This window comes from Juglans regia, chromosome 8 (assembly GCF_001411555.2).
Source record: "Juglans regia cultivar Chandler chromosome 8, Walnut 2.0, whole genome shotgun sequence".
Taxonomy (NCBI): Eukaryota; Viridiplantae; Streptophyta; class Magnoliopsida; order Fagales; family Juglandaceae; genus Juglans; species Juglans regia.
In genome coordinates, this window is record NC_049908.1 from 1,138,141 (window position 1) to 1,163,430 (window position 25,290).

At 34.9% G+C, this 25,290-nt stretch overlaps 2 protein-coding genes and 2 non-coding genes across 4 annotated transcripts; 2 read left to right on the plus strand and 2 right to left on the minus strand.

Annotated features, from left to right (window-relative positions):
• Window positions 1-160: 160 nt before the first annotated feature.
• On the minus strand, window positions 161-5,547 carry LOC108985152 (UDP-N-acetylglucosamine transporter UGNT1-like). Its single transcript, XM_018957339.2, has 10 exons — window positions 5,152-5,547; window positions 4,497-4,573; window positions 3,552-3,713; window positions 3,310-3,443; window positions 2,386-2,516; window positions 2,249-2,293; window positions 2,031-2,128; window positions 1,098-1,205; window positions 753-809; window positions 161-626 (listed from the first exon to the last, which is right to left on the minus strand). Exons 1-10 carry the CDS (start codon window positions 5,318-5,320, stop codon window positions 552-554), a joined length of 1,056 nt encoding a protein of 351 aa, XP_018812884.1. The 5' UTR covers window positions 5,321-5,547; the 3' UTR covers window positions 161-551.
• Window positions 5,548-18,084: 12,537 nt separating this feature from the next.
• LOC118349341 lies at window positions 18,085-18,187 on the plus strand. The gene has a single exon (XR_004802311.1). It is a non-coding gene; the product is annotated as a U6 spliceosomal RNA (small nuclear RNA).
• Window positions 18,188-19,563: 1,376 nt separating this feature from the next.
• On the plus strand, window positions 19,564-24,460 carry LOC108985147 (probable LRR receptor-like serine/threonine-protein kinase At1g56130). Its single transcript, XM_018957332.2, has 19 exons — window positions 19,564-19,816; window positions 19,910-20,066; window positions 20,147-20,218; window positions 20,301-20,372; window positions 20,517-20,588; window positions 20,687-20,758; window positions 20,844-20,915; window positions 21,023-21,094; window positions 21,211-21,282; window positions 21,446-21,517; window positions 21,616-21,687; window positions 21,857-21,928; window positions 22,012-22,080; window positions 22,426-22,491; window positions 22,660-22,704; window positions 22,819-22,883; window positions 23,071-23,450; window positions 23,721-23,916; window positions 23,999-24,460. Exons 1-19 carry the CDS (start codon window positions 19,735-19,737, stop codon window positions 24,181-24,183), a joined length of 1,965 nt encoding a protein of 654 aa, XP_018812877.1. The 5' UTR covers window positions 19,564-19,734; the 3' UTR covers window positions 24,184-24,460.
• Window positions 24,461-24,539: 79 nt separating this feature from the next.
• On the minus strand, window positions 24,540-24,612 carry TRNAR-CCG. Its single transcript has one exon. It is a non-coding gene; the product is annotated as a tRNA-Arg (tRNA).
• Window positions 24,613-25,290: the final 678 nt, after the last annotated feature.

Sequence of the window (25,290 nt, forward strand, 5' to 3'; positions counted from 1 at the left end):
TTTTTTTGTATTCAGATGCTATTTTTTTTTTTATTCAGACTACAACACAAAATAAAATAAACAATTCAACCTCTTCAAATTTTAAAACAAAAATAATATTAAAAATATATATTTTAATAATATTTTATTTAATTTTTAATTTTAATTTCAACTCATCTGTGAAAATAAACTAGGGAATCTCTGACCACCTATTTCTCCTACATTTTGTACCTATTCAATGTTTGCTGTGATAAAACAGCACACCCAATAAGAGGGACCAATAAAGAATCATCATACTACAAAGCGTATACTCAGACACATTACATTGGCATGGCTTTGAGAGTGCCTAGATGCCATTTTTATTTTCTAAACCCACCCATCTATAAATAAACTCATTCTGAATACACAGATTTTGATCCCTTTGAAAAAAGTTGGATCTGCAGAAATCTCTCTTCGTCGTCGTAGTACCAGTGTATCTCACTTCCCAATTAAACCAGGATTGGAGGAGAAAACAATATGGCAAAAACTCACTATCTCCAATGAAAAGGTCAGCCATGAAACGGCTTGAGAAATTATTTCCCCACGAGCTTGTAGTAAGCATACAGACCAGAGCCAATAAAACCGAGAAGTTGCCCAATAACATTCAGCTGAAAACATAACACGTCGGACTTCAGGTTCCATTAGAATAGCAATAATGGGAAAAAAGAAGGGAATATAAACACACACACACACACAGTAAATATGCCCTCTGAGCTAGAGCATTTTGTACTCACAAAATCAAATGGAAGCCCGCCAAAAAGTATCCAGCCAAACCCAATGGTAAAAAGATCCTGTGAGAACCCAATAAATATCAAATTTCAGCATAATATTTATGAACAGAAGTATAACACTTGTACGTGATGGAAACTTGAATAATCATATACATTACAATCATGTCACCCAGTTCTTATGATATTTGTTCTAACTGGTTGAACCCTACATTAATGGCTTGGCCAGTTCGAATAGACAAGAAATGTACTAATGCACTGCTGTAGGTACCACACAACACTGTCATATCTCAAGCCACAAAACCGTGTGCAAGTACATGCAAGATGCAAGGAAAAGTTGACAAAACAAACCTTCAAATTTCCACAAATCGTCTGTGTCAGTGCTGAATTGAGAGTCGTGTTCAGAAATATACTGTAGTTCAAGAAGAAAGCCAATATACATGAACAAAGTAACACGGCCTGCACAAATAAAATGAAAACATTATGCGTCAAGGTTGTAGAAACCATCCAAATAAGTAACGACATGAGTAGGACAACAATAACGACATGAAAACATTATGCGTCAAGGTTCTAGAAAACATCGGCGTGAACACTGAATACAATAATTCCACAACAAAGTAGGACACTAAACTTAAAGACTCATCATTAATAGACTCAAACCTTTGATTGATTAAGACAATGAGAAGATCCCGTGGGATATCTAAGCACACCCACAATACTACAGGTCATTGTTTACAAAACCAATGCACAAGCAAGCATGTGCAAACACATAGCTGCACGGTTTCATGCACGTGTGCCACACATACACACAGAGATTGTATATTTTCTCAAAATAAATTCAGCACAGGAGATTTATTCCAAGTTCAATAAAATATACAGCGAATGAATTATGTATTGGAATAAAATCGATGAGCCAAAAAATGAATAACATTCTGATGGAAGATTTTGCCCTAACCTTGTATACAGCTTCAAGAACAATATGCACACTTATAAAAATAAAAAAAACAATATGCACACTCAAAACAGGACAGTTTGAAAGAAATTTAAACAACAATAACCAAAAAAGGAAAATAGACAAGAGGTATGCTGTTCAAGGATGAAAATCAAGATATATTGGTGTATATACAGGAAAATATTGGACAAAGCTGCCCTCCTGACTGCAACAAAGAACATGCATGGAGATTCAAGATGACTTCCAACCATGAAATATATATATATAAACATATATATTCACATATCTATCTATATATATTATCTGAGATTTCACCAACGAGCAAATAGTACCAAAAAACCAGGTGAGAGCAAGTAAGGGAAATTAATTGTCATCTCCAAGTCACCCCGAACAAATGTCCAAAACAGCAGAACTGGTCCACATATTATTCCTGTAATAGAAGAGCATTATTGTTCTGTGTCATAGATAGACTAAAATAAATGCATCACTTTATTTGCAGGAAAACTATGAGATTCAAATGACAAATTCAGGTTAGGAACCATTAGCTTACCATTGCACCACATAAGGCCAAAGCTATTCAGACCACTGGATTTCCCTGAGAACAAAAAAACAGTGAATATCTAAAAAAGATGTAAAGCAGGCAAAGAGAAAATGCCATTCAAAGATTCTCAAAGGTTATGGTACTACCAACACGAGCTATGGTTGCCAGATATATTGCTGTGGTGATGTTGGATAAGAAAACAACAGCATAGCCATAGCCATCAAAAGAGAGGTCCCGAGCTCCCGCAATAAATGCACCAAGAACGATCAATCCAACACTGATAACATTCTTAAGTTTTTTCAGTTAAATGAGGGAATTAGAAACTTGGGCATTCAAGTAAAATGTCTCATGACTATCTGTAGTAACACAAGGTTTTATAAATAATGAAGCTAAAGGGGTTAGAGGGTGTGCAATATGGGTTTGTCTGCACAAGCGACATGGCATACACTTAGGAGACGTTTGGATTCGAAGATGACTTGAGATGAGTTGAGATGGATTGTGAATAGTAATGAGATGAGTTGTGAATAGTAGTGAGATTTGTGAGTTAAAGTTGCTGAATAGTAATGAATAGTAGTGAGATGAGTTGAGATGAGCTGAAATGTCCTGCGAATCCAAACATCTCCTTAATCTTTTACTACAAATGGTAAGATTTTACCAACAACAACAATAACCTTTTGCATAAGACTTTTCTCGCTTATGTTAACTGCCTGACTGATTAACAAGGAATAAATTTACAATAATGAAGCTGAATATCCACACACACACACACATCGTCTTACTAATATAGTGAGCAAGATTCTACTTTATACTGTCATCTAGAGAGGGAAAATTGTTTAATTATGTGTGGAACCAGGCTTCTCATTTCTTAAAAGCACATCTTGCTTAATTCAAAAAATAGCAATCATAAGCCTTTCATGTAATCATCTTTGAATTCTTACTAGCATTGTACCTGATCTTTAATCAATTATGTTAACAGAATATGCACAGGGCTACCCTTGATAATCGAGTACCTTATGCATTGAACTGTTTGAGGGCAAAAGTTTAAAATTGCTGTATAAAAAGCCATTTACCTTCCAACTATAGAAGATGTGTACTTCTGCCCTGCCAGAATATATTCCACAACCATTGTAAATACCACAGTAGTTCGCCTGAGGGTAGTGTACATGGGAACATTTACTCCACGGACAGACTCCATAGTGGCCAGCTTTCAAAGAGATATAGAGGAATAATAGACATTATAAATAACTAACAAATAATGTACTTAACATTCAAACACCAAAAGAAGGTTTTCAGCATAATGAAATATACCTACCATGTAAAGCAAGTAGGCTCCTGAAAGAGGAAAGGTGTGCCTTAACGTCTTCAATGGTACAAATGTTGTTGCATTGTCAGACACGGTCAAAGATTCACCTACTGTGAAAGAAATTACCTTCAAGCGTCTCATTGCATAGAGAAAACAACATGAACATATCATCTGCAGTAGAAACAAAATTAAAAATATGCACATAAATCTTCAAACAATTATTCTGTTGGCAGTCAAACTTCAAAGCCTAACTAGTAAATTTGGCAGAACAGCAACATAAAGCATGTACTTTCTTTTCTGAGAGAGAGAGAAACAGAGGAGTATATTACAAATAAATAGACACAGAAATATATTTTGTAAAAAAATCGCCAATGATAATGAATTACAAAGGTCTTATTAAAGCCAAGCCTTGCAATTTATTAAAGCCAATAAATTGATCAGCGGGGATCAATCAAGGATGACAGAGACAAGGACAAAAACATGAAAATTTTTTATGGCATCATACTTTATTTATGCATCTCATCTCAATATCCAAACATCACTCGAACACAAACACTTTTCAATTTCAATTCTTCAACTTTTTCATTTAATCATGACCTAATCATTACAACTTTCCCAAACTTCTAAACAAAACACAAAAACAATTCAACTTTTTCAAATCTCAATACAAAAATTATATTAAAAAATTATATTCTAACAATATTTTAACTTTGTAACATTTGTATTCAACTTTTTCTCTCTCATTTTCCAAAATCCCATAAAACATCTTAACTCAAAATCATTTCACTACTATTCACAGATTTTTCATCTCATCTCAATATCCAAACGAGGCCTTAGTATTGAGTCCATTACAATCCATAAAAGATCTAATGGGAAAATGGAATACAAGACTTTGGCAACTTCAGAACTTCAAAAGCACTATTTCATTCATTCATTATAACTTGCAATAAATACCTGAAAAAGTGTGATGACATTTGCACTTGGGAAGCTATAGGATGAAAGAGCTGCTTTGTTGAACAATATCAAGAGCACTGCAGAGTAAATGAGACACAAGTTAAAATCTAAGTGTAGCACTAGATGTGTCTGAAAACGCTTTGAGAAATGAGGCAATGATCTCCAGAACACCTGTCGCACAAGCCCAGCTACAAACAAATAAGCTTGACTTTATGTCTCAATGGCAGTATGCCAATTGAACAATCGCACCTACCTTAGCTAATGTGATTTTGGTTAAGCTATAGCCTATAGGCTTGCGAATTCGTGAGAAGACATGGATACTACAGCTATTTATAGAAAACCAGCAATTAGCAGGATAAAATAAGTATCAAATTCAGCATCCCATCATGGATTACAGTAAGACATTTGGAAACTCAATTCTCACGGAATTTCGCAGCCAATTTTATTACCTGCTTCATAAGGTTAAACCTTAATAAACAAACTAAGTTGCAACATACCGTGACGAGAAAAAGAAGTAAAATGGATTCAGAACACGATTGAAATTTAAATTCTTCCAAATTCACTGATTATTAAGATTCTGAGGCAAATTAGATAGGATAAAAAGCGAAACAATACTGAAACTGGAAGCTTTTTCAAATCTATTGGAGAGATATACCTGCGCAAGACATGTAAGAGATTGCAGCATAGGCTCCTCTTTTGGTCATGGCAGACCCTTGGAAGAGCTTCTCATCGCCTTTGAGGAGTTTGCCTCTCTCTTCGTCGCGTGGAGGATCCGCAACTGGCAGTATCAGATTATTCGACGAACTCGAAGCCTTCAAAGACATCTCTACCTCTGCCAAGCGTATCTCTTTCTTCGTGAAATGGAGGTTTTCTTCGCCGGCGAAACTGAACGACCTATTTCAAAGACGAGTCGGAAGTCAATGATTGGCTACACTTGATCGGGTCGAGTCAAGCACTCAGAGCGCCCGTCCTATGGATTTGGAAATTTCCGACGGTGAGGCAATTTCAGCAATGGCCGTGCATGCCCGTATGCCCAAATTGAATCGGATAATTTTTTTTCCTTTTTTTTATCTTATATTTTTATATCATAACGTATGTTGAGTTAAGAGTTTTAAAAATTGTTTAAATAGTCTTAAAAATATTTGAATAAAAAATTAAATTGTTTGGATGTTATATATTAAAATATTTTTAATTTTAAATAAGTTAAAAAGTATGCTTTAATTTTTTCCTCAAACATGTTTTTCTGAATAATCCGAATGTAATTCAAATTTTGAAAAGATTGTCAATAAGCGAAAATATTTATACAACTTTCAGATAATTACAATTTTTAAACTTTTAAATATAGGATCATAATCTTTAAAAAATCAAATGATCATCATTTATACATTAGAAAGCATTTTTTCATTTATTTTCAAAACAAATATAACATATTTGAAAGCGCTTTAAATATATGATTATCCAACAGCGAATAAGTTTTTAATAGTATAATTTATTATTTAAGCTATAAGTTATAAGTCTCAAACCTATAAGTTATATTTTCTACCGCAATCTCAAATATGCGTAATGCACTGTATATTAGTGTATATTTCAATAAATAAATGTGCATTTATTTAATTTTAATATCTAAAATATTATAATAAAAATTGATAAAATTTATAATTGAAAACAATATTTCTCATTGTATTATGCTTGTAGAAAATTATAATTCACTAGTTTATAAGATTTTGTATATTTGCTCTTTGTATTCAATTTTCTATTACTAATGATCTTGTATATGAATACCAATCTTCTCTCTGGGTCCCAGGCAATTTCGGAGGAGGAGTGTTGAGTTCATTTGTGAGTGAGGTTTCAGTGAGTGGTCCAATGGAAGAGCTTGAACAAAGATGGAAACATCTTTGTCTATTTGCGGAGGAAGATGTTGTACTAGAGTCCCCTTTAGGGGATGATGTGGATGTTAGGCTTAAAGGTCGGAGGAGCCTAATCGGGCAAGTTTGTTTGGATCGTGCAGTAAGGGAAGAGATTGTGGCAAATGCAATGAGGAAAATATGGAGGATTAATAAGAAGACAAAGTTTTAGGAAGTGGCACAGAATACGTTTGTATTGACTTTTACCACCCATGCAGACAAAGATAGAATTCTAAAGGGAAGGTCGTGGCTTTTTGACAATGCGTTGTTTGCATTATGACCATTCGATGTTGTTATGCAACCTTCACAGAATGTGGTTGAATCCGAAGTCTTTTGGGTTTAGATTCATAATCTACCATTTGGTAAGATGACGAGAGAGTATGGGCTGTTAATCAGAGCTTTTATTGGCAAAGTCATTGATGTAGATACGACGGAGGATTGAGTAGGATGGGGCAAATACTTAAGGGTTCAGATTGAGATACCCTTACAGAAACCTATTGCTCGGGGGCGTTTCACTAATTCCTTTGGGCGGAAAGTATGGGTGCACTTTCAGTACGAGAACTTGCCAAAGTTATGCTTCAAGTGCGGATGTCTGTTACATGTAGCTTCGAGTTGTAAAAAATGGAGTTTGACTATGGGAAAGGAGGGAGAGTTAGTCATGCAGTTTGGTGCATGGCTTCGTGCTAAGACTGGTTATAGAAGGAAGCCCTCTCATGCGTCAAGTTTTGATTGTATGGGGGGCAAGAGATAGGCAAACAAGCTTCTCAGGATGAAGAAGGATCTGTAGGGAGTTATGATCACGGTGGTCATCGTCGGTGTTGATGAAAGAACTGTCACAGGCTGCGAAAGGAGGTGGCAGTTATGGTACTAGCGAGGATAACAATGTTTCAAATTTTGTTGAAAAGATTGGATCAGTGATGGAATTTGGAGATAGTGATTAGGATAAGATAGATGAGTGTGATTTGAGGAAGTCTGGTGTGAAAATAGTGGAAGGAGGTGATAAATCAAATTCAAATGAGGTTATGTGCAATCTAGCTGTTACAAGTGTAAGGGAGAATATAGGTGAGTGTATGGGCTTTGATGGGCCTCTAAATGAAAACCATTATCAGCCTATACAGATGGAAGGGCCCAGTGAGAAGAGTCAATTATTACCACAGGGTCTAACAGGTAAGTGTCCTCCTTTGGTTTCACTGCCACAAAAAACAAAGGACAAGAATATACTATAGAAGACCCCAAATGCTAAAAAAAGTTTACTAAAATGGAAGAGGAGGGCTCGGTCTCATAATAAACAATCTTTTCACCTAGAATCCCTATCTGGTCAAAAGAGGTTGGTGGATGAAGATGATGATTTATCTAATGAGCTGGTGGTTAAAAGGAAGAATGAGGTGGCTAACTCAATGGTATTGGCGGAGCCTGGTTACTAGCCCTCCAATCATCATGAAACTCATAAGTTGGAACTGTTGGGGGCTTGGGAACCCCCGAATAGTTCAAAGTCTTAGCCTTTTAATCAAGGCAAAAGTTCATGAGATGGTTTTCCTTATGGAAACCAGATTATGTGATAAACGAGCTCAAATGGTTGCTAGGAAGCTTAATTTTGAAGAGTGTATTGTGGTGGAGTCTGTTGGTAGAAGTGGGGGGCTCATGTTATTATGGAAGCAGAATGTTGAAGTAGACTTGTTGAATTATTCCCAAAGACATGTTAATGCCTTTATAAAAGATGATTTGAGTGGGACCTGGTGACTGTTAACTTGCTTTTATGGACACCTTGAGGTTGCCCACAAAAAGAATGTATTTGAATTGTAGACTTTGGGTGGTGTGTTATTGGAGATTTCAATGAAATTTTGACATAAGATGAAAAGGTGGGAGGCAGATCAAGGCCTGAGAATCAGATGGATTCATTTAGAAAAGTTCTCCATAAAGGTTCTCTATTTGATCTGGGGTGGAGAGGTGCTAAGTACATGATCTAACCGACATGATGATGATTCATTTACCAAGGAGAGGCTCGATAGAGTATTGGCCAATCAAAGATGGATGAACTGTTTTGATAATTATCAGGTGGATACATTAACTACTATATGCTCAGATCATAGGCCACTTCTGCTTAATTGCGTTTCTACAAGAAGGTCTCAGAATGTTTTCCCTAGCAGTTTCAAGTATGAATTAACTTGGAGTCAGAATGGCATATGCATGTGGGGGGAATGAATCAGATGGACATAGTGCAATCAAAGTTAAAGCTATGTAGCAAAGGCCTTAAGAGGTGGAGTAGGAACATTGATAGGGACAGACTGAAAGCTATTAAAGACAAGACAGAGGCCATCGAATTGTTACAAGAGGAAGAGGAGGCAAGCAATATGCAGGCTCAGAAACAGTTGCACAAAGAGCTTGAATTCTTATTAGAGTAGCAGGATTTAAAATGGAAGCAACGAGCAAAAAGACATTAGCTTGAGAAAAGGGACAAAAATACAAAATTTTACCATGCACGTGTTGATCAAAGAAGGAAGAAAAATACCATTAAACAGATTTAAGATGGAAATGACATGTTATTAACTAAACACAACGATATTGCTCATGGCTTTTGGCAACACTTTTCACAGGTTTTTTTGTCATCCAAGCCTTCAAGGGAGCACATTGATCATTGTTTGAGTGGGATGGAATCAATAATCTCATAGGGCATGAGGAAAAGTTTGGAAAGGGAGTTTCTAAGTGAAGAAGTAAAGATTGTTTTGAAGCAAACGTCACCTTTCAAGGCTCCTGGACCCGATGGGTTTAATATTGGGTTTTATCAAGATCATTAGGAGATTGTTGGTACTTGTGTAATGTCTTGTACAAGTTAATTTCTAAGGTTTTTGCCAATAGAATGAAATGGGTGCTGTCTAATGTCATTTCATGGAATCAAAGTGCTTTTATTCCTGTAGACTTATCACGGATAATATTATGGTTGTCTATGAGATTTTACATACTATGCAATCAAGAAAAAAAAGCAAGGTGGGCAATATTGCTATTAAATTAGACATGTCTAAAAAAACATATAATAGAGTAAAATGGGATTATTTAGAGGCAATATTGCTAAAGATGGGTTTTGGTGATAAATGAACTGGTGTACTTATGACTTGTGTCAAATCAGTGAGTTATTTAGTCAAATGCAATGTGATTCCAAGGGAAATTATTATTCCTTCAAGAGGATTACGCCAAGGAGATCTATTATCTCCATATTTGTTTCTTATTTGTGCAGAAGTGCTGACTTATCTTTTTCAACATGCTGAAAGTCTGGGAGTTATACATGGGATAACAGTTTCAAGATGGGGCATAAGGATCAATCATATATTGTTTGCAAATGATTGTGTACTTTTCTGTAGAGCTAAATAAGAGGAATGATATAATGTGGAACAAATATTGAACAAGTATGAGAGGGCTTCTAGGCAATCTCTGAACAAACATAAAACCTCTTTATTATTCAGCAAAAACACACAATGAAAAGCAAGGGATCTCATTATTCAGTTTGCATAGGGAGTGGCATGTGGGAATTATAACAAATATTTGGGCTTACCAACTGTCATTGGAAGGTCCAAATATAATACATTCCGAGGTTTAAGAGAGAAGATTTGGAGAAGGATATGCAGTTGGAAATCTGTGTTGCTCTCTACAGTTGGGAAATAGATTCTTATTAAAAGTGTGATGCAGGCTATTCCAGCATATACCATGAGTGTTTGCAGACTTTCATCTATTTTACTAAAGGAAATTGAAGCAATGTTAGCTCAGTTCTAGTGGAACCACAATAAATATGAAAAGGGAGTGCATTGGCAGAGTTGGGAGAAGATGGAAAAAGTGAAAGATAAGGGAGGTCTCGGGTTCAGAAACTTAATCAGCTTTAACAAAGCTTTGCTAACCAAGCAATTATGGAGACTTTTGAATGAACCATTTTCTTTAGTAGCTCAGATTTTTAAACACAAATATTATGGAAACTACCATTTACTTCAGTCAAAATTTAGATCATGTCCTTCCCATATATAGAGAAGTATTTGGTCTTCTTTAGACTTAATTAAGGAAGGTTTTTTGTGGAGGTATGGAATGGGGAGAACATTCATATTTGGACTGACAGGTGGATCCCTAGACCTCTACTTATATGGTGCAAACACCCCCAGTCAGTTTAGTCTCAGGAAGTAAAGTGGCAAACTTGCTTGATATGGAGAAGCATAAATGAATGACAGATGTGATAGAGGCAGTCTTTACTCTAGAAGATGCCAAGTTGATTTGCAGCTTACCATTGAGTATAAGGGGTGTAAAGGATAAGTTAATTTGGGTAAAGTTCTCAAAAGGGATCTTTACTGTCAAAAGTGCATACTTTATGGATATTGGGCTTTTAAGGGGCAATCTTCTCATGAGGCTAGTGGAGATGAGCATTGGAAGAAACTATGGCAGCTACAAGTTCCTAGAAAGGTAAAACAATTTGTATGGAAGACCCTCAATAATATCTTACCTACAAAAACAAGTTTGGTAAGGAAGAAGATCATTACAGTTGGCCTTTGTCCAGTTTGCACTCAAGAAGATGAAACTATACTACGTATCCTTTGGACTTGTCCTGCTATAGTGGATGTATGGGGGGAATCTGTCAATCCTATTAAGAAATGGCATACATCTTATGATAATTTTATGCTTTTATGGAGGGATTTGTTGCAGAGGTTAGAAGATCAGCAGCTGGACCAAATTGTTGCTGTGATGTACAAATTATGGATCAGAAGGAATAAATGGGTGTTTGATAAAAAATTTCAAGCTCCATTTACACTTTATCAATCTGCTTTGGATGATATTGTTGTCTACAAGGAGGTTGTTCAGTTCCAAAAGCAACAATACGCTTGGAATGAAGTCTAGTTGCAAACAGTTGACAGAATTGTATGGAAACTAGCTGAGGATCCTTTCTTTAAGCTTAATTTTGATGCTGCTTTTATTTCTAATGACAATATTATGAGGATTGGTATTATTCTAAGAGATTGTAGGGGTGATGCAGAGGTGGTGTTAGCAGCTCCTAGACGACATGTTGCCTTTGTGTTTCAAGCAGAATGTTATGCTTTGCTTCGAGGCTTGCAGCTATGTCAGGAGTTGGGATTCCATCATGTAATTTTCAAAGGTGATGGTAAACAAGTGATTGATAGCATATTTGGTACAAACTTAGATTACTCATGGAAAGGTCAATTGGTTGAGGACATTCAACTCATTCTTTCAAGGCACATGAGATGGAAGTTAGTGTTTACAAAGAGAGAAGGAAATAAGGTAGCTCATGCTGCTGCACAGTTGGCAAAAAGGCTTAGTTTTGAGTCGGTATGAGTTAAGGGAGGACCAAGTGAGATTATGTCTGTTATTATGAGTGACAGTTAGTATTGTTTCTTGATGATTAATGGAAATTGATTATTTAGAAAAAGAATTCTATTACTAATATGACATTTATAAAAAAATAAATGTTGATGAATTTTATCATCTCTAGTCACACATGTTAAAATTATCTTATCGTAGTAAACATGTTTAAAGTTTGATTCGAACTCAACGGAAATATTTTCTTCAAAATCTCGTCTAGTTACAATTAGACGATTCACACAATTAAAATATGTAAAATATTTATATAACTAATAATTACATATATATATATATAATATCACATGGATAATTTTTACTTAATGAAAAGAATGAAAGCACATAAAAAATTTAGATATTCAGTTATATTTCTCAAGTGACGCAATAATTGCGAATATCAAAATTGATTCTAATGATTTTAGAGAGAGAGAGAGAGAGAGGACGGTTGACACTTTTTGTTAACACTTGTAAAGGAAAATGAAAAATGAAAAAAGGTCGATGCCCAAACGTTAATCGGAAGGAAAATATACTATGTACAGTGATTTTGTCTTCCGCTATTCATATATTTAATTTTTTAATTTTTTTTATTTAATAGTTAAAGAAGTAGATATTAATATATTGATGTATTTTTTTATTTAAAAAAAATTTAAAAAATAAAAAATTGATGAGTAATGATATTCACATATCACATTTTATAACATATTTTACAATATATATTTTAAGGTGAGAGCATTTTTTATAAAGTGATGTTATTTTTATAAAATATTTTATTAAATTATCTTTGATTTTAAAATATGGTTTTGTGATGTATTGTAAAAAATAATGTGTGTTTATCAATTTTTCAAACGAAAAAATGCAAGCACTGGATCCAAGTCCATTAGTGTTAGATGGAGCGAGTACTTGGTCCAAACCAATTAAAGCCAGACCCAACAATAAAGTATGGAATAAAGACTAGGTTTTTTATAGGCCCATGGACCTACCCAGTTAGGAACTTTTTTGTCTTACGAATTTCAATGATTTTTTTTTTTCTTTTTCATTCATTTATTTTATTCTTCCTTTCATCTTTTTTTTGTGATCTCAATAACAATAGGTAAAAAAAAAAAAAACTATTTAAACTCATATTGGAGGTGTAAAACGACATCCTTCTAGTTTTAAATATTTGACAATATCAAAATAATAAAGCTTAAATTTTAAGTCATCAAGTACATATTGAGTTACGTTATTATGCTTTTTTTTTTGTTTAAAAAAAAGTATAAAGAAATTAGTAATATTATTTAAGAATAAAAATTCTTCTCATTAATCACTATTTATTAAATTATACTTCATATTTTATAAAAAACTCTTAAAAACTTTTTATATCTTGTAAAAAATATCTCATGTTTTATATAAAAATAAATTATAGATATGAAGGATAAAAGTGAATAATAGCATTGAATTATTCGTCCAGGAAGCTATTGAAATTGCGGAATCTCAAGGACGAGTAGCTTTTCAAAAGCTTTATCACGATGGTTGGAAATTAGAAAGGCGGAAGGATGACTTCACAGAACGTACTGATTTTATTGGAAGAAATGATATATGAAACAAAAGAAGATGATACTGTCTGCACTCTCTGCAGCTTTGGTGCCCCCAACACGTAGTACCCCGCCCCATCGACTTGACCTTCTCTTGCGGCTTTTTCCGATCGAGGATTCAAACCAACTACTAATTATGATCATGAATATTGAGAGAGAGAGAGTCTTGGACTTTGAAAAGAAAAAAAGAGCATCGAACTCAATCGAAACATGTAGGCCGCATGGTGGGGTTTTTGCGTCTCTGACAAGACAGTATCTGATATGGGGTTCCTTCCGCAGGTCTCAGGTCTCTAGTGGTTCGAGATTAACATCATATAAATCTGTCATTAATGTGAAAGCTTGAAGAAACCATGTCCAACTTGCATGGAAGTAGACCTAACGACAACAGACTATGTATGCTGGATCCCACGTCCCACGTGTGCCGTGCTCATGGATGATTGCACTTGGTGACTAATTCAAAAGATGCACAATGCATGCATCAATGGCCAAGCTGGTAATTAATGATGATTTTCGCCTTCTTTTTTCGTTCTGATAATAATTATATAGGCTAATCTTATATTAAAAAAAAATTATACTATATTATCAAGCAAGTTATTGTAAATTAATGATGATTTGTTCTAAGTTTATAATTCAATCATCTTAAATTCACATTTCAAATTAGTTAAAGTGCGATATTTAATAAACACTTTAATGATGTACAAAATACATACTTAGATAGGTTAACACCGGATTTATTGACATAGATAGAAAAATGTTACAGCTATAAAGAAATTTTATAAAAATAAATTCATAAATTGACTTAATTTTGTATGATAAGTTATATTTATTTTATAATAAAAATAATTTTATAATTAAACATATTACATAAAGTTGCGTCAATTTATAAATTTATTTTTATAAAATTTATTTTGTGGTTAAAACATTTTTTATTGAAATAATAAAAGATAATACCAAAAAGCTAGCCAACCGGTACTACATGATTTTTGTTCTGTTCAATAATCAATGAATGAACTACAGTGTTATACAAATTGGTAAGGTCAAACTTTGAAACATGTTTTTTTCTTTAATCGCCCACTTAGGTTAAACTTTTATTGAGTGCTTGGGTCAAACAAATGACCGAAACAAATTAAAATGCTAAACAGCAGATTTTCATGAGAAGCCCAAATCATGCATAGACCTAATCCCATGCCTTTACATCATGAAGCTTTAAAAAAAAATCTGAATATTTATCAAATTATAATACCGATCTAATTAATTAGTGCAGACATATAAGCTCATGATCAGTTAATAGTGTTCATGATATGGAACGAAAAAGCCAAATCATGTGGCTGGCCAAGTCTGTCATTACAAGAACGAAAAAGCCAGCATTTGAGAATAAACTTTAAGAATTAAAACTGATCACATCAATTCAATATTCATCGTACATGTGCTGTTGATGTGATTGCTGTTCTATATATAAATACTCATGAACAATCGTAAAATGTCCCTTAACTTTAAAGAAAGGGATGCTTATAAGTCCGAGTCAGATAAATACGTAAATTGAACATATAATATTTATTTATGTATTTTTTTTAATATTATTAAATGTTCACGAATAACTATTATACTTCATATTTGGAAAAAAAAAAAAAAAACCCTAATCCCTGAATTACTAGCTATCTTGGATTGGACTACTTCTTCCATTTTGTTTTGTTTAAAGAGTCAAGGCCAGGGGCTTAGGCAGCCTTGGAACGTTGATATAATTAATCAATGCATCCTTTTCTTCGCATATTGTCAAGATCACACTACTGCTAGTCCTTTAGCCGACCCAACTACGTACGTCCCATGCTGTCCCCAACTATTTCCTTGCTTCCAGAAGATCATATTGATCATTTCCGTCGAGATCTCTCTCTCTCTCTCTCTCTCTCTAAAATATGACGAACACGCATATTATAAGTACCTCAAAAGACCAAACAGAATCTTCTGCATTCACCTTATTAACTAAGTCCCTATCTCTAGATTTCCTCCATATTTTTTAGCTTTCACGTTGCCATTCTGCTTGTTATATATATATATGAGATGGACGATCTCCAACTGGGCCTGGCACTAATTCCAGTAGTTCATGACACTCCAGTAGTAAAGAAGGTGGTGACGTTTGACCTAAATCATGATCATCGCGAGCTTCAACTGCTGGGCTCGGAGCCATGGAACTATGATACCTGTTTGGCAAGCCAAAAATGCGCCAAAAACAAACGTAATTTTGAGATTGCATTTGGAAAGACAGGAGATGATCAGATATCTTGCATCACTAACAAGTAAGTTTTTTAGTTGTTTTTTTTTTTTTCCTAAAAAACAAAGAAAAAGAGTCTTTTATCAGATTAATCATCAGATATTTGTTGGCCAACATGCTTGTGTTTTTTCCCTCGTCTTTTTGACAATAAGTTAATTAATATGTCTTATCATAACTTTTTCTTTATAATATGGAAAAAAAAAAAAAAAACTAAAATAAACTAAACGAAGGTTTCTTTATAACTTTTTCTTTGATGATCAGTACGCGCGTCCTTCATGTTGAAAGCAAGTTTGCGATCACTCCATTTATAAACAAGTGCCGACCATGAATAAATTTGATTTTGATAAATTTATAGGTTTGTTTCAAGAAAAAAAACAAAGGTCTTACTTTTCATGGTAAATGGTTTTGAGGAAAACAATTTGAATGCTTGCCCAGAAAGGTAACATATTTGACAACAAACATTACATTCAGAATTCATGCGACCAATCAGCTATATAAATGCGATTTTCCTAGAACACTATACTCCATGGCACCCAACAATTATATATATATATATATATATATAGATGAAGGCTCACTTTATATATTTTATAAGTTCTATGCAAGTAATACTTTGGAGGGGTTTTAGACTGATCGAGCATGGAAAGTACTATATACTTCTAACTACATGATCAATTGGTATTATTTCAAATGACAGGAAAGAAGAGGAAGAAAATCATGTGGTGGGGTGGCCACCTATAAAACCATGGGTGAAGAAACAGCTCCATCATGAGAATCAAGGTGGGCAGGTTAAGATCAATGATCGGACGGCCGAGAGATCAACTGGTACTGGACCAAACTCTTTGTATGTGAAGGTCAAGATGGAGGGGGTACCAATAGCAAGGAAGATTGATCTGAGGCTCAATCACTCTTATCAGATGCTTAGAGACAGCTTGATGACCATGTTTGCTAATTGTAAGTGACATGCAGCTAGCTACCTAGCATTTTAAAAATTTGATACAAGGTGGTCTAGTCATATGATTATTAATATTGGTTCTGCTTGGGATTATATATATATACTTGTGCTCAGACCAACAAACTGAGAAAGATCATGGTTCAAGCTACACACTCACCTATCAAGACAAAGATGGAGATTGGCTGCTTGCAGGAGATGTTCCTTGGCAGTACGTACCTATATATTTTTATATTATCCTTTTTATTCTTAAATTTCAGGAAGATAAAGGTAAATTTTCATGTTATGCGCCATATAAAATATGATCACATGATTGGTAAGTATGATTAGAGATGACAAAATTTAAGATAAAAAGTATTATTACTCTTCTAATAATTAATTAATTTCCTCGTGTTATTAATTTTAAAAAACTCGAATGGAGTCAAACCTAGCTAGCTAATACGTACGAGGCCTAACAAATTAATGATGATTTTGCAGAAGTTTCATGGAGTCTGTGCAGCGTTTGGAGATTATAAGGAATGCGGCCGGTTGAGCTCATGTAATAATGACGAAGCAGATCGATGATAACTCACAATATAAGGCCGGTAACAAGTGCTTGATCGACGATCAATATGGCCATGCATGCATGGGATAAATCAGATCGAATATATAATCCTTATACTGCGATTAATCATTTATCTGCTTCACTAATTAATTAAACTGGTTAATTAATAGTAGTATTAATGTTCTATTTTCGACTACGTACTCCAGTACTTCTCTTTTTTTCCCTTTTTCAGAGCAATGACTCGATATAATTATTAGTACTGTTTGTTTGCTAGCCATATCAATATATATATATATATATATATAGTTGCATCGATTGTACTTTGAATATCCAAAAGAGACCTATATATAATATATGTACCTGATCATGATATGGGTGTATTTTCAGTTTTATTAATGTTGAGTCTCAATTTCAATTGACTTATATTGCATTAAAAAAAATATACAAGACGTAGAAACTTATATATACATGTATTTCGAAAAAGGCTCATGATTTCACGTGTCCAATTCAAATTATGAAATTATACAATCACTATATATATATATATATATATATATAAGTTTTGACAGTACTTCTTGAGACATTGATCTTGCGTTGCATTCTTATTTTTTAAGAGAAAAAAAAAGTTTTGCTACATCTCTTGGTGTAAAAATATGAACTGTTTTGTTTTAATTATAATAGATCAAGATCATTATTTAAAAAAATAATAATAATAATATAGGCAATATACCCGACGTCCTCTCCTCTATGCTTTGAGTCATTTGAATAATAAGATCATTAATATCTGGTTTTGGGTCATAGAACAAAACTTTAAATTTGACTTAAGTGGGTCCAAGCCCACGGTCAGCTTTTTTATAATAAAACTGGGGCACTATTATCAGTACAACAGGCCCAAGTCCAAGACCAAGTCGGTATTGAAAGGGGTCCACTACTGTTATCCCATATCGTTCAGACAGAACACTTTCAATGCCTATATATAGCAGCACGCTGCAGGAGATTAGCGTCCCTTCGGGGACATCCGATAAAATTGGAACGATACAGAGAAGATTAGCATGGCCCCTGCGCAAGGATGACACGCACAAATCGAGAAATGGTCCAAATTTTTTTTCACCATTTTGCCCTGCAATATTCTTCATGATTTTACCATAACATCCTTAATGGGTTCTAATTCTCCGAAATACCCCCCGCTCTCATTCAATCGGGAAATGGTCCAAATTTTTTTTCACCATTTTGCCCTGCAATATTCTTCATGATTTTACCATAACATCCTTAATGGGTTCTAATTCTCCGAAATACCCCCCGCTCTCATTCCAAATGGCAAATGGCCTGGCCTTCGTTCGGAACACCGGGGCCCCTGCAACTTCTTGTTGAGATTCAACAACCACCATGTCGACAATTGCTAGCTTAGAAAAGGCTTGTGTTTTTATTTTTGGGTCAAACCTTCAGAATTCAAAAGGAGAGCAACCTGAATGCATGCACTAGAAATCATCTAAAATATTACAGATCTGTGTGCAGGTTGATCAATATGTGAACTTTGAAGCATATCACACTAGATTGCCTTTGATCGGTTACTCCCGCCATATTCTGGTTCGTTTCATTACTTCTGGAAAACGAACCTATGACATTTGATAGTATGACAGTTTGTTGCAGAAACAGTCTACCAACCATTGCAAGAAGATGTAGCACTTGGTGATCGGATAATCTGATGTAAAGTGCAAGGAAAGAGGGGCCGTGATTTGCGCTGATTTAAGTACTTTTTTATGACTCAAAAGTTACATTTGTTGTATCCGTTTTGGTTCGGAGTCTACTTGGAAAAATCATTTATGGCCGGTTTGTATGCTTTTGGTGAAAGCAAGACATTCATATGTTACATTTTCAGATTCGTTCGACAGAAGAAGTGATGAAGAAAGTATACGAAAAATGCTGTCTTTTTCTCTAATTTTGCATCCTTTGCTTGGATGTTTCTGCAACATCCTTTTCTTTCAACGGGATAAAGTGAGTCAACCAAGCTCTCTGTTCAACCCTCAGGACTCAGCTGGATTTGAATAATGGGATGGATCAAATGGGTTGCAGCAACATTTGAAGCACTACCAGTGAATCCTGTGATGGCCCATTTGGTGACAGTCCCATTTAATTGGCTCGTTGAATATTTGCATCCCTACATCTCTGTCGTTGAGATGAAAGACTACCGTCGAAGTTTACAGGTTGCAATTTGATGCTCGAGTGGGCCTATCTGTAGGGTAAAACGTCGCTGTGGTATTGCAAAGTGGTATTAAAGATAACAAAATACTGGCAGCTTGCTATTGGCGGCAATGAATCCGTCAAAGGTAGAAAAAAGGTCTATATTCAAATTTTATAGCTCTGTTTGGTCACCGTTTTCATACAGCCAACGAAAATTCATAAGAAATATGTATTTTGATATTATATTTCAACCTCAAGTCTTGATTTTTCTTCTTGTTTTTTGCATGAGAGAAAAAAAAATAATGCGTAATAAGCCATCATAATGAACTCCCTACATGGATCTCTAGTCTCTATTGTCTTAAAATTTGCAGCCTGCCTGTCCTTGTCCTCTTCTCTCTCTCTTTTGCGTTTATAATTATGCTCGTCCGTGGCTACGCATGTGCGTGAGTGTGTTGCTGGTGCTGCTCAGCAATGGAGCTCTGGAGAATCTCTTTTCTTCTTCTCTGTGCATTTCAGCTTGTTTCTGCACAGCAAACAACTGCTCCTGATGAAGGTTTTCTAGCTGTTACGAATTCAGATTCTTATACAAGAAATTCAGTTGAGTCATTTTCAATCAATGTTTCTAACTACTGCTTCTGTTGGTCAGTGGCTGCTCTCAACAAGATAATAGACTACTGGAACTTGAGAAGCAAAGTGAACCTTACTATCGACCCATGTAGCCAGAATGCACCATGGGCTCCCGAGCTTGCGAATCCCCGTGTGGCTTGTAACTGTGCTGGCAACAGCTGCCACATCACTCACCTGTTAGTTCTCCTTCATCATTTTTTAGTTGTCACATTTATTCTTGTTGGGTAAAGGAAGTTTCCGATTTCACTTGATGCAGGAAGGTTTATGCTTTAGACATTTCTGGTGAAATACCCAAGGAAGTTTTTCTGCTAAAGGAGCTGATGGACTTGTGAGGGATCTATTCTTAAGATTTAAGAACTCCTTGTTGCTTTGATATTGATTGATATTTGAAATCTTGCCTAATGATGCAGGAATCTGGGTCAGAATGTTCTGAGTGGACCCATACCGGATGAAATTGCACAGTTGCAAAATATGCAATACCTGTAAGGCTGTAACTGCTAAACTAACTTCTTTTTGTCTTTCTGCTAGTTTGAATGGATAGAATCAACTCACTGCCGTTTTTCATTTTCATATATACCTTTGAGGTGTATTCATATTTGTTTTCTTTATGATGAGTGACTGAACAGTAGCCTGGGCATAAACAACCTGACTGGTCGAGTGCCTCCAGAGCTTGGTAATTTAACCAAGTTGGTTTCTCTGTAAGCAAACATGTGCATTTTTTCAACGCTATTTTCTGTGTTTTTTAAGCTTCTTCTGTACTCATCTAGTAATTTCCAAAAATTTTATCATATTACAGAAGTTTTAGTTCAAACAACTTCTTTGGACCGTTACCAATTGAGCTTGGAAAATTGACCTCCTTGCAGCAGCTGTAAGTTTTTCCCATTTTTGGCAACCTTGAAGTATCATCTTTCTCTTTGTTGAGCAATCTCATTTTTTACCTGTACTTCTTTCAGGTATATTGATAGCAGTGGAGTGAGTGGACCAATACCACAAGAACTTGCAAACTTAAAATCCCTACAAATTCTGTACTTAATTTCTCTTCTCTATGTACTTGAACATGGTGCTTTTTGAAATATCAGAGACTGATGATGTCCGTTGTATATTGATTGTGGATTATCTTTTCTTGTTTCAGCTGGGCATCTGATAATCTCTTTACCGGAAAGCTCCCAGAATTCTTTGGGACCCTTACACAACTCAGGGACCTGTATGCAAGGATTTCCAATTGCTTATTGCTACTATATTTTCAAAATAGGAGGGCTCATTTCGTTATGATATTTTATATATATTATGTTGACTGGTACTGCACTTTCTCTTTCATAGGCGACTTCAAGGTTCCTTGCTTGAAGGCCCAATCCCAAGCAGTTTTGGTGCTCTAACTAAGCTAGAGAATCTGTAAGGCCTCTCCTAAATATGAACTTGCATGTTTTGATGCGTCATGTGGACTTTAATTGTTGCTATAAGATCTACATATATCCCTTTGCACTTCTGATGTACTATTCATGATTATGCTTTTTCCCCGACTCATTTGGGATTTCTGCTTTCCTTATGTTCTTAGGAGAATCGGTGATCTTAGCAAGGAAGACTCAAATCTTGATTTCTTGGAAAAACAAACAAGTTTGTCCATACTGTAAGATGTTCTATGTTCTATATCGATCTTAGAAAAAGAAACTTAACATGAATCTTTAATGTACATACTAAATAAACTTTCTCAAACGCGTTTCGTAGATCTTTGCGAAACTGTCTAGTGTCGGGTGAAATTCCAAAACGGATCGGCACATTTTCTAAGTTGCAACACCTGTAAGTAACCTTGACAATATGTTTTTTCTCATGATCAGAATCATTCACTTATTTTATGTTTCATGTTTTATTTAAATGAAGTAATCAAGTCGTTTACCTTTTTCTAATAAAGTTTTCATGATTTTAGTTTTTCTAAAGCACTCTTACTGATTTTCCATGTCTTTGATAGGGACTTAAGCTTCAACAAGTTGAGCGGCCAAATACCAGAATCATTAAAAGATTTTCCTTTGTTGCAATATCTGTAAGTAATCCAACAGACTTCCATTACTATTTTTATATATATATAGGAGTTTCTCAGACACATAATCTCTTTCTATGTCTCAGATTTCTGGGAAACAATAACTTGAGTGGACAGCTACCTGCGAATATCATAAGTCCAAAGCTCATCGCCTTGTAAGTGCAACCTTCAACTTATGATTTCCCTTCTTGTTTGTGAACACGATTTCCCATTATCTGGTGAAGTCTTGAGATGCTATTCCTTAATATTTTTCAAGCATGGTATCTCTTGACGGATCTATAATAGCTGCAATTTACAATAAAGGCAAAGCTGTGCAGTCCTGTTGTAAGAAATATCTGTTTTTTCCTGCCTCGAAGGATGTGGAAGTCTTTTAAAAGGCTAAATTATATGACCATAAGAATACATAAAAAGTTTTTAGGCCTGCTGTAAAAATTTTCTCGAATATGGTAACCTGTTTAAATCTCTCAGAAGTACAACTAATAGTTCTGGTTTGTGGGCAGAGATATCTCCTTCAATCCCATCTCTGGCAGTTTGCCTCTAAATTTTTCAAAGAGAGGCTTTTCAATGTAAGTCAATCTTCTCTTTACATCCCGTAAGTTAACTGCTTGATACTGTGATAAAGTAGAAGTACTACGAACCTATGAGAGCAGGCTTTTTGAAACTTATGTGTGCCTTGATAGTAAAATTATGTTGTGGTGTCATTTAACAAGAAATAACTACCTTTTCCCCTTCAGGAATGTTGTTGGAACATCCATCAATGCAAATAGTTTACTGGACAGGTAATTGTATAACTGAAAGTGAATGATATTATAATACTGATGATTGACTATATTCTCGTAACTCTATGTTCCAGTAAACTTTTTTTTATTTCATTTTAATGGTCATCTATTTAGGAAGGCAATAGGGATGCTGAAATGCCTCCAAGGAAATGCCGAATGCAGTAACCAAGTTCCAGCCTGTGAGTAGACTTCTTCTTAATCATATATACTGATATGACCATCTTGTAACCCATTTGGATATATGAAAAAAATTGACGAGGGATTGGAACTTATGAAATTCTTTGCAAAAAGGGTAGAAATTTGTTTACTTTCTAGATCAAGTTCATGTTTTAATTTTAGTTTTTGGGGAATATACTTCTGTTGCAGCTTCATTTTCTATTAAATGTGGAGGCACTGAACAAATATCTTCCACTGGCATCAAATATGATGATGATTCTGAAAACCTTGGAGCAGCTTCAATGTACACAAGTTCTAATGATCAATGGGTTGTAAGCAACACTGGATTTTTCATTTCCAATCCAAGTGGACCCCAGTATATTGCGAAGACTGACTCTCAAATCACGGAAACTTTAGATTCTGAACTGTATAAAACAGCAAGGATTTCACCAAGCTCACTGAGGTACTATGGCCTTGGCTTGAAGAATGGAAAGTACATTGTTGAGCTTCACTTTGCAGAGATAACAATGGACGATGATACTCAGTCTTGGAAAGGTCTTGGGAGGCGCTTATTTGATATTTACATTCAGGTATGGTGAAAACATCTGATATCAAAGGCAGTCTCACCATTATATATGAATAATGCAAAGTAGACAAGACCCGATAAGATTGTGGTTAAAAACTTGCTTTAAGACTAATTCCCTAATGATCATAAAAACTGCTACAAGTTTTCCTATCGTGTTAGGAAGAGAGAGGCATATTCTCCTGGATCAGCATATTTTAGTGGATCAACTGCTTAATTTCATCTTATTTTGATTGCCCATTTTAACATTCATGAAATGCTGCAATTTGGCCCAAAGGGTGAGAGAGTTCTCCAAGACTTCAACATCCAAAAGGAAGCCGGTGGATCCAAAAGAGCGTTGATCAGAGCATTCGAGGTCAATGTAACAAACACAATAATGGATATCCACTTCTTCTGGGCTGGGAAAGGCACTTGCTGCATTCCATTGCAAGGCACATATGGACCATTGGTGTCAGCAGTCGTTGCTTATCAAGGTAATTCTTTATATCTTTCCCTATACCTTGCAATTTGCATTTTCCTTTGTCAATCAACATAAATGTTAAACATTTCCCGCAGTTAATGCTGGGTCTACTTCCAAACCGGACAAGAAGCGTGTAGGAAGAATTGTTGGAATAGCACTTGGATGTGTAGCTGGTTTTGTGATAATCTTATCAATGTTCTACTTATGGTTCACCAAAAAGGGTGCACCAGGACACATGCGAGTATACACAGACTCACCAAGGAAGAAAGGATTACGCTGATTTCGACCATGTTAATGTGTTAAAATAGCAATAAATTGTTGCACTCGAGAATGTTTTGGGTGCTGTTTATGCTTTATGCTTTTCATTTTTCAAGGACCAGTTTCCATTCAACTATCCTAAAACTTCCTAACAACAGCAAATGGTTGTGTCAATGAAGATGCATAATTGCATTTATAGTTGATGATGTAAGGCTTAAAATAAATTGGATAGGATTGTAGGGAGCACTTTTATGTAAAATATATATGTTGTGAAAACAAAATATTGAATGGTTTGTGAAGTCTGGCGTCTCAAACAGTGTCTTCTTATGCTTTCAAGTCTGACCCCTCAGCAGCTTAAAACGACAGAGACCTGATATGCGATCACGATGGGACTCGAACCCACAATCTCCCGCTCCGGAGGCGAGCGCCTTATCCATTAGGCCACGCGATCCGACGCTATTTCCTCCGTGATTTACATTATTAAACCTTGCGACAAGGAGTAGAGTTATTAAAAACAAGCTCTGCAATTGCATACAGAATAGATTCAAACTTGCAGAGAAAACAGTAGAGTTATTGAAAAGACACAACGAAAGATCTGAAGACGACAAAACAAAATAATTGTGTAATCAAACTTGAAAATACAATATTGATATGATCAATGAAGAAGCCAAGTTAGAGAATAGATTTTAATACCTAATAATGACCGAGATCGACCAACGTTGTCGTTGTCTGTTGTTTGATAGCCTAAAACCGAATTTTAGTAACCCAATTAATCCGCGACCATTCTCAAAATAACATTTTTATTTTTTATTTTGGATGCTACATATTTTTAATATTTTTAATCATAATTTTTCTTATTTACACTGCACATTTTATAAGGTTGAAAAAATAAGACATGTTTGAATAATGAAATTAGATGAGATGGTTTTAGATAAAAATTAAAAATTTAATAAAATATTATTATAATATTATTTTTAAATTAAAAAAATTTATAATAATAAAATGAGATACTATACAAGTTAAGATAAAACCGTTTTTTTTTAATCAAACGGAGCCTAATATTCATGTGTGAAGTTATCACAGGATTAAAAAAATGATATATGTGTTTAAATATCTGATAAGAAGATGT

Excerpts from the sequence above, each read along its gene's own strand:
- LOC108985152 (XM_018957339.2), bottom strand. The coding sequence starts at position 5,320 with ATGTCTTTGAAGGCTTCGAGTTCGTCGAATAATCTGATACTGCCAGTT. Across the intron at positions 3,444-3,551 it reads GAGCCTACTTGCTTTACATG|CTGGCCACTATGGAGTCTGT; the intron begins GTAGGTATATTT and ends TCTCTTTGAAAG. Across the intron at positions 2,129-2,248 it reads TGGCCTTATGTGGTGCAATG|GAATAATATGTGGACCAGTT; the intron begins GTAAGCTAATGG and ends CTTCTATTACAG.
- LOC108985147 (XM_018957332.2), top strand. The coding sequence starts at position 19,735 with ATGGAGCTCTGGAGAATCTCTTTTCTTCTTCTCTGTGCATTTCAGCTT. Across the intron at positions 20,589-20,686 it reads TTAACCAAGTTGGTTTCTCT|AAGTTTTAGTTCAAACAACT; the intron begins GTAAGCAAACAT and ends ATCATATTACAG. Across the intron at positions 23,917-23,998 it reads AGCAGTCGTTGCTTATCAAG|TTAATGCTGGGTCTACTTCC; the intron begins GTAATTCTTTAT and ends CATTTCCCGCAG.